The sequence below is a fragment of the Nannospalax galili genome, unplaced genomic scaffold (assembly GCF_000622305.1).
Source record: "Nannospalax galili isolate Female #2095 unplaced genomic scaffold, S.galili_v1.0 scaffold762, whole genome shotgun sequence".
In the NCBI taxonomy this organism is placed as follows: Eukaryota; Metazoa; Chordata; class Mammalia; order Rodentia; family Spalacidae; genus Nannospalax; species Nannospalax galili.
Genome location: NW_008350126.1, coordinates 1,422,589 through 1,431,964, shown reverse-complemented (window position 1 = coordinate 1,431,964; position 9,376 = coordinate 1,422,589). Strand labels below are relative to the sequence as shown.

At 45.3% G+C, this 9,376-nt stretch overlaps 1 protein-coding gene across 1 annotated transcript; it reads right to left on the bottom strand.

The window, feature by feature from the left end:
* Nucleotides 1-762: 762 nt before the first annotated feature.
* Drd1 (dopamine receptor D1) lies at nucleotides 763-4,699 on the bottom strand. Its single transcript, XM_008847344.2, has 2 exons — nucleotides 4,269-4,699; nucleotides 763-4,159 (listed from the first exon to the last, which is right to left on the bottom strand). The coding sequence occupies exon 2, from the start codon at nucleotides 3,723-3,725 to the stop codon at nucleotides 2,388-2,390; it is 1,338 nt and encodes a 445-aa protein (XP_008845566.1). The 5' UTR covers nucleotides 3,726-4,159; nucleotides 4,269-4,699; the 3' UTR covers nucleotides 763-2,387.
* Between the last annotated feature and the right edge of the window lie 4,677 nt (nucleotides 4,700-9,376).

Genomic DNA, 9,376 nt, shown 5'->3' with positions numbered 1-9,376 from the left:
AAAATAAAGTTAAACTTCCAGGCATAAAGCTATCCAGAAAGCTGTGAAGTGCAAAGAGAAGGCAAGATGTTTCCTGGGTGCTCATTCTAACATGTTCATTGTACGCCAGGGCCTGGGGAAAGCAAGTAGGGAATCTAGAAAGATGCCATCTGTTGTGTGATGCTGCAAGTCACAAACTCCACCCTTAATTTCTACATCACCAGCTGCTGAGCCCCTTTCCTTCTACAGGATAGGGGAGGAATGCCCACCACCTTAACTAAGTATCATTAGCAGAATCTAAGGGTGTGCCTCTTAAGCACTTTGGTAAGCCCAGCATCATAACCTATATACTCTCCAGAATATATACACGATTTCTAGTTATATTTTAAAGTAAGCACCACCTGTGTATACAGCGTCTGCTCTCGGCTCTGAAGCCACAGCCACATCAGAGGAAACCACTGTCTTTTCTGAAACTTTTACTTCATTTAAAAATAACCTCTTTGAAAGAAAGAGCTGAAAATTTAGAAAGCTAGAAAGCTTTCAAACCTGAAAAATGAGTAAAGTCACTTTTCAAGTGAACGAAGGTTCCTTTTCCAGAAAACAATTGAAATACAGGGAAAACATGAGGAAATGTTTCCTCCTGAAATATTCAAAGTCGACTTATGGCCTTTTTAAAAAAGGAGGGCATATTTGAAAATAGCCCTGTTTTCTGAATTATCAACATGAAATATTCTGGCTTTTAAAATAGATTTAACAAATGCAAGACAACCTATATGGGGTTGATTTGAATTCACAAAATAAGTTTATTGCATGTAAGAAAGCATACAAGCAGTAAAATTGAGAAAACATTCACAATACATAAATAACACAGACCTGATGCAGGAGATACTTTTTCAGCAGATTTTTTTCTTTTTTATCAATTTCATCCACGTGTTAAGTCAATTGTTCATCAAGAATACCTTGTAAACATTTGAAAAAAAATTAAAAAACAAAACCTGTGTTGAAATGTCCCGTGTGAGTTAGCAGCCCCACATAAGGGAAGCTGATGGTACTTTTTGCAGTCTAGGCATAGAACCTGGATTCCAAACCATAGAATTAAAAATTAGCCTTTGTGAATAAACATGCCAACAGCTTTGAGGTGCTTAACACACACAAGAGAACCGGGTCTTCTGTTTCTTCCACCAAGAGAAGTGTCTCATGTAAAGGTACTGAGGCGCTGTTCATTACTGGGTATACCATTAACATTTTTTTTAATTTGACTGTTTCGGTTAGACCTGGGCAGATGGAGAGACAAGGTTTGAGCTTTGCCCACTGGAGGGGTTGCTGTGACCCGTGAATTTAAAGCTTGCTCTCCCCACCGCACATCTTAATCCTGGACAGTCTTTTGTTTATTTCAGAAAGCTATTTCAGGCATAAAATGAGAAACGACAGGGAGGGCCAATTATTTTACATAAATACAAAGTGGTATATACTTTTCCTTACCACCTAAGGACAGAAATGTAGAGTTGTATTCTTCTTAAACTGGCTTTTATATAAGATATTTACAGCACTGCAAATTCTCCCAGGGAAAGCCTTTGCCATTTAAAATGTTTAGAACACAGTAGTGGCTGTGGGTTTTTTTACTTTTCAAAAATATTTTTAGTAAAATAAAAAAGCATTCATAGCATTTGTCAATTCTCATCTTGGATTTAACTGTGTTGTGGTAAGAAAGCATCACAATTTCAGTTCCTGTCAGTCTTTGCTGTGTTTCCAGAAGTTATTCACAATTTAGAATTTCAGAGTCTGTGTGTTTGTTTCACTGGTTTATAAAGTGCTAGTTCAAAACACAGTTCAGTCTCAGATAATATTAGTGTGTTCTACTATATATGATAAATATAGATTCACTATGATAAATGTAAAATATCCATATAATACAATAAATAAATAAATAAAGCCACTATTAACAAATCATCTGTCAGTTCTGGAAAAAAATCCCACTCTTACTGTAAGGCTCAGTTATTGTTTTGGAAATAATTTATGAAGGCATGCGCCTACCTTTACAATCTGAAAACTGCTTGGAACAGTTTTAGCACCTGTTTGTATACAGCAGACTCAACCTCTCATTTCCTTCCTGGAAAGTTTTGATTTTTAAGTGAAGCTGTTCACTGTTGATTCTTTGTCCTATTTTTTCATTATAAGGTCCTAAGATAAATGAGTTTCAAAAATGATTTTGGAGCCAGACATCTCCCTTGTGGCTCTTCATGTGTCCCTGTTTGACTATCAATAACTAGAATATAAACTGGAATGCATTTGAAAGTCCTCATAATTGTTCAAAAGCAGCAGAGGGCTCTCACAACATCTCGGTCTCACAGATTTTAATTTCTTAACATCAAGCCCTAGGGAAACCTCTAGCACTGGCGATAAGAACATCAGGTTGGATGTTGTCCATTGTGCGTGATGGGCTGGATCTTCTCTAGAGAGACATCAGTATCATAGTCCAATATGACTGACAAGGCCGGAGACAGCTTCTCCAGTGGTTTGGTTATTCCACCTGCCTCCTCCTTTTTCAGGTCCTCAGAGGAGCCCACAGCATGAGGGATCAGGTAAACCAGATTGCACTCCTTGGAGATGGAGCCTCTTGGTTCATGGTGGCTGGAAAACACCACAGCCCCATTGTTATTGATGCTAACTGTCTCTATGGCATTATTCGTTGTAGGGCAAAGTCTGTAGCATCCTAAGAGGGTTGAAAATGCCTTCTGAAAATCAGCATTAAAGGCATAAATGATAGGATTCAAGGAGGAATTAGCCCACCCAAACCACACAAACACATCAAAGGTGATAGAATCGATGCAGAATGGCTGGGTTTCCCCAGACCCACAGAAGGGTACCATACAGTTGGAGATGAAAAAAGGAAGCCAGCAGCACACGAACACCCCCATGATCACAGACAGAGTCTTCAGAACTTTAGTCTCTCTTTTGAAGGACATCTTAAAGGAACTTTCTGATTGTGAGCATTCAACTGGGTTCCCATTACCTGCGGTGGTCTGACAATTCTTAGCATGGACTGCTGCCCTCTCCAAGGCTGAGATGCGCCGGATTTGTTTCTGAGCAATCCTGTAGATACTGGTGTAGGTGACAATCATGATGGCTACAGGGATGTAAAAGCTTATGAGGGAAGATGAAATGGCATATGTCCTGCTCAGCCTGGTGTCACAGTTGTCCTCAGTCTCCTCCAGAGAAGTGGCATTGCCATCCAACGGCCCTGTGGGCTTTGCCTTGTGCCAGCTGAGCTGCACTGGAATGAAGGAGATCAGAACAGACAAAGTCCATGCCACACTAATCAGAATGAAGGCTGCCTTGGGGGTCATCTTCCTCTCATACTGGAAAGGGCTGGAAATAGCCCAATACCTGTCCACGCTGATCACACAGAGGTTAAGGATGGATGCAGTAGAGCACATGATGTCAAAGGCTACCCAGATGTTACAGAAGGACCCAAAGGGCCAAAAGCCAGCAATCTCAGCCACAGCTTTCCAGGGCATGACCAAGACAGCCACCAAGAGATCTGACACAGCTAAGGAGATGACAAAAAAATTGGTCACCTTGGACCGCAGGTGTCGAAACCTGATGACAGCAGCACAGACCAGGGTATTCCCCAAAAGAGTGGACAGGATGAGCAGTGACAGGAAGCAGGCTGTGAGGATGCGGAAGGAGAAGTCCCTCTCTACCACCAGTCCAGCCCCATCCATGGTAGAAGTGTTCAGAGCCATCGTCCAGAAGGAAAACCGTCAGGGTCCCACAGCTCTCAAGTTCCTGAGCAGAGTAAAGGGTCGGCCAGTCCTCACTCACACCCTGACCTTTGTGAAGCTCCAGGTGCTGCCCTGAGTAAAGGACACCAGCATCCCATCAGGAACTTGGTGATCCAAATCATGCCAGTAAAAGGACTCCTTGCTTTCCACAACTGTCTTCAGGGCTTGTTGCTCCATGCCACAGTTGGTTCCTAGATGCCCAAGGAAAGCACTGGCTTTTCAGCATACTCTAAGTCATCAGCTAGAAATTCTCAGGCCTCTGCCTAATCAATCACAGTCACTTTTCAGGGTTGTTGCCTCTTGTGATGCCAAGTAATCCTCCACTTCTCAGACGCAGCCTAAAATACATGTCTTGTTCCTCCAAGCCCTGGCTCCGCAGCAGCACTCCAAATGCCCTAAAAAGCAAAGAAACACACACAGTCCTTCACCGAGACTTGAGCACATCCTGCGTTCAGTTCTGTTAAATCTCATCATTTTCTGGGCAAGTCTATCAAGGCCACCTACCTTGCCTTGGGGTTGACTTTCTCAAAACCCTTGGAGCTCCCACAGTGCGCTTTGCCTGGTGCCGGGCTCCAGGAGGTGCAGGAAGGGCCCCTAGTCCAGCCCGCTGCGCTGGCGTTCTGCTCAGGATATTCAAAAAATCTCTGGACCGAGTTTGGAAAACGAATCCCAGACCTGGCACCCGAGAAGCGGCGCCACCCTGCTCCCTTAATCAGCTAGAGAGTGCTGAAAGCGGGCAGGACCCTGCAAAGGGCCCGGGCTCTCGGAGCCTCCTTGGGAGAGGGCGCCCGGAGGACTGGTCTCTAGGGTAGCCTTCCGTCCTTTCCGCGCGAGCCGCGCGCCCCTCAGGCTGCTTGGCCCTTAGGGACCCAAGCCTCTCTGCAGCGCAGCCCGCTACCTCTCAGTAGCGGCAGGAACAGCAGGCAGGCACGGCGGAGCTGGCACCCGCGAGGGCACGGGCCGGCTGGGTTCCCGGGGCACAGCCCACCCCACCTCCGCGTCCCCTCCCGGCCCTGGGGGCGGGCTGAGCTTGACAGGCAGAGCGGCGGGCGGCAGCCACACGTGGTCCCCTCGATGGTGCTGCAAGAGCAGGGATGGGGGACGCCTGCGTGTTCACTTTGCCCTCACTGGCTACCTCGCCCACCCAGGGGACCCTGGCACCGAGGTAGAGCCCAAGAGACGAATCCTCACGTGCAAATCTCAAGTAAGCCAAACTTCCGTCCCACATTCAGCGCCTCTTCGCGTCAACCCCAAGTTGAACCCAAAGCTCTGGTCAGAGGAGATCCTGCCCACACCCACGCACAGCAAACCACCCGGCAGCTGCCCGCGTCCACCGCGCTGTCTCCAAGTGCCCCGCAACTAGGCTAAGAAGAGGCCCCTTGGAATGCGGGTGCTCACCGCTCTCCGAGGACGCGCTGCGCTGTTTTGCCGAGCGCGGAGTCCAAGGGCGCCGGGTCCCCCTCTGACTACCACTGGCGGGCGCTTCTGGGACTGCGGCCAACACCCGAGCGCAGCCTGTGCCCGGCGCCCCGCAAGCCCCCCAGACGCCGTGCCTAGCTCGATGGGCCGCAGACGCCCTCTGCCGGCACCCGTGGTTTCCTGCACTCGGGCTGGGCGCTAGTAGGTATCGACCTCATTGGCATCAGCCAGGGTACCCACCAGGCTCAGAACCTGGACTCGGTTCTTTCCCGACTGTCAGGATCTGGAAGAGGAGAGACGCGATCTTCCCCACTCAGGCCTCCTCCGCTTGAAATACCCCTTAAAAATTACAAGTGTCTAGAACTTTATTGTTGAAGCAGAATTCCTCCTGTATGCCCGCCGTGTACCAAAGACTGTAGTAACAGGGAGAGCAACATGCCAGCTTACTCTCCAAGTGAACAGAGACCTGGCGTTTACTCAACAGCCTCTGTGCCCAGACACACGCTTTAGGACGTTCACCACCTTGCAAAAATCCTTCCTCACAGGCCTGCGCATTTCTACTTCACCCGTGTGGAAAAGGATGTTCAGAAAAGCATGGGGCCGGCTCAAAATTAACACAGCTAATGAGGAGGAGGAGCCGGCCTGACTGATGCTTGCAGTGCTCTTCGACATAACCACATCTAGATGGAGCCCATAATCTAAACAATTTCCTACAGGGTTATAAAGTGGGGGAAAGCCACGGTGGAATCAGGAACGCCTGGCAATGGATCCCCAACCCCAGGAAATGCTTCACAGGTTCGATGGCACTGGGTGTATAGATGCCCATCATCAGACTGCCTTTCTATGTCTGTGTAACTGTGGGAAGAGACTAAGCATGAGCCTTGGAAGTCATTCTCCCTGGATTCTTATGCCTCCTGATGACAGGATTGTTATAAGTATTAAATGAGATGCTTGTTGCAGAAAGGGTAGGGCACCAAACTTGGTCCAATCAGCCCTTAGTGACAGAAACCCTCCAGGATCATTTTTTTTTTTTTAAATTGTCTTATCTCCGTGAGAACCACACATTACATTCAATGTCAACATTTTCTCTCAATAACCTAAATAACAACTCTGTCTAATTAGCTAGTGCAAATTCTGTCCTGGTTTTAGATGCAGTGCTCATATGACTGACACAAGCTCCTCCACCTGTGCCCACATCTCTGTCTTCCCACTGGCAGCAGCTGTCACACACAAGGTTCCACACTGAGGATTAGACACAAGCCCCATGAACTCCTGTAGAGCCTTAAGCCGTGTTAATGTAACTTCTCCACATCATTTTCCCTGTGACAGTCATCCTCAGGGCCACCAAGAACCTTATTGTGCCCTTCTTTCTTTCCTTTTTATCAGTGAACACAAATCAAGAGCCGTTCCTAGTTCAATCAGTCATGTGAGCCTGCAATTGTAACTCTATACGCACTGCCACTCTGTCATGAAATGTTGCCACTATACCTGAAGTAAATCAAGACAGGGGGAATCCAGCACTTTGGAAAGCACAGGAAACATAGGGATCCTCTGGGACAGATAAATGGAAGGCCGGGTTGCTTACACTGGAAGAAGAAGGACTCCCTAAGGAGGGCAAATGCTTGTCTAGCTAGAGCTTGAGGGAGACAGCCTAACACAGTGACACTTAAGACTGAAGCAACAGGGGCTATGGACTATGAGGCCAATTTGAGGAATTTTCTTCTACTGCCTGCCTTTGAGATGTGTCCCCAAGCCAACAACCCTGGGAATGACCACTGCTCTTTGCATTAAAACCAAAATGACAACCATAAGACACGTGAGGTTCAGGTGGCCTAACACTGCCTGAAACACCAGTGCCACACAAAAGCTCCATATGAAATGGGAGGAAAGGCCATGCGCAGCACACTGAATGGCTTCAGCTTCCCTTAGCATCTAAAAGAGATCTCTTGGGCTAGAGTGATGGCTCAGAGGTTAAGAGCACTGACTGCTCTTGCAGAGGACTCAGGTTCGATTCCCAGCACCCACGTGGAGGTTAACAAACATTCATAACTCCAGTTCCAGGGGATCCGATGCCCTCTTTTGACCTCCATGGGCAATGCATGACACAGGTGCACTTACACACATGTAGGGAATACATTCATACACATAAAATAAAAATAATAAAAATAAGATTTAAAAAATAAAGAGATTGCTCTTTGATTGAAAACTCCTCTAAATTGTGCAAACCAGCCCATATTAGTCTTCACCTTTTTCTCTCTACTCATTTCTCTGATTGGTTGAGATGATAATCTCACGATATTTCTCTACCACAAGAACATGTCCGCCATCCTCACTGTCAGAGCATCCAATCATCTTCTTGCCTATGCCATACAAAAATAACCCAGAAAACCAGCCTGAACATAGAAAATCCTTGTAAACAAATAGATAAAAGAAGAGGAACCAATGTTTGCATAAAGGGATAATTTTGTTTCTCAGCAGAAGTGTGGAAGGTTGTTTCCCTGGTTCTGTAATTCAAAAACTGACACCTGAGACATTTTCTGCCAGACTTAGTTCACTGGCCTTTGAATGCAACCGCTAGGAGAACAGGAAAGAGTAAAAGTAGCTGAAATCTCGGGATTCCACCATGCACAAAGTGTGAAGTTCAGAGGAACTCGCTATTTGGCTGTAGGCTTGGGTTTTTGTTTTTGTTTTTGTTTTTTTCCCTCCCTTGAAGTCAAGGTAAATGAAACCTTCCATTTTGTTCTAGAAAAATCTCTCCTAAAAACATCAAGAACATAAATATAAATGCAAGCAGATACTAGCATTAGATGCTGGGGGTACAGACCCAAATTCACAAGCACCTCTGCTTCCAGTGACGTGTCTTTTTAGCTTTCCTGTGATTTATGCACTGCCAGGAGGTAGAGGTTAGAATGATGCTTTCAACAGATTTTTATTTTAGGTTTGTAAAAGTCAGTGAATACAGAAGGCACTGTCAGACAACTGAACTGTCAAGTGTTACCAAATGACACATGCAGGAAGCTTTAACATGATTAAAAGTAACGTCATACCCAAAATGATTGTTTACAATGTTAGTGAAGACAGATGGGGCTTGACCCTCAGTAAATAGTCAGAATGCTGCTGCAGACTGTGACTACTACTCTCAAATTCCAAACCTTGGGTCATATTTTCCTCTTCTGTAGTTATTATTCAATTTAAAAACAACAGTCACAACTCTGCACGTCACTTTGGGTAGGGTTGGCAGGTGGAGTGATCCACACATGGTGGTTTTCTAGGGGGTCATTTCTTTTCCTTTTCTATAGGGTTTGGGGGTTGGTTTTAGATTTTGTTTTGGTTTTTGAGGTTGGTTTCGGGGGGTTGGTTTTGGATTTTGTTTTGGTTTTTGAGGTGCTGGAGAATCTCTTGCATGCAAAGACGCTGCCACTGAGCTGTACTTCAGACCGTGAGTACTTTTGTAATTCCATTTTATCTCCTTTATCACTTTTTTCCTATAATTCCTTGTTGTTTTCATGATGCTTCAGAGTTTGCATCACACAGGCGGATTCACAGATACACATCTTTTTATAGCCTACCTTCAACTGATCCATCATTCCATGCATATGAAAGAACAATGCGATGACATTCTTCCAAGTCACCCTACATGCTTATTTTAAAGGAAATTTAAATGATAAATAAATCTACATTTACTATATACTACTTCTAGTCCTCTTCCTCCTTTTCTGTAGTTCTTCATTTCCATTTCATTTCAGTTTCTACTACGGGCAGATCTTGCAGCTCGAGTCTGCTGGTAGTAGGCTTCTTCACCTTTTGTATCTCTAAAAAAAAGCCTTTGCCTTCATTTGTGGAAGGTACTTTTGTTAGGTATAGAACTTGAGATTGACAGTCCACAGCCACTCCACCCTGAACACACCCAGTCTTATCTGAATTCCAGAATTTTTTCTTTTAATTCTTCTTGTTTAGATTGCTTCCAGTGAGAAATCTGCTTTTACTGCTTTTACTGCCCCTGGGCGGCATACAACATAGCCACACACTGTCACCACCTCCACAACCCCCACACTGGGTTGCTCATAAGATTCTTTTTATCCTGATTTAGAGCAATCTAATCAAGGTGTGTCTTAGTGTATTCATCATTATCATCATACTGTGTTTGGTAATTGTTGAAATTTGGGGGTCCATAATTTTCTCAAACTTGGGTC

Bases quoted from the DNA above. Each gene is read 5' to 3' on its own strand.
- Drd1 (XM_008847344.2), bottom strand. From the start codon at position 3,725: ATGGCTCTGAACACTTCTACCATGGATGGGGCTGGACTGGTGGTAGAG.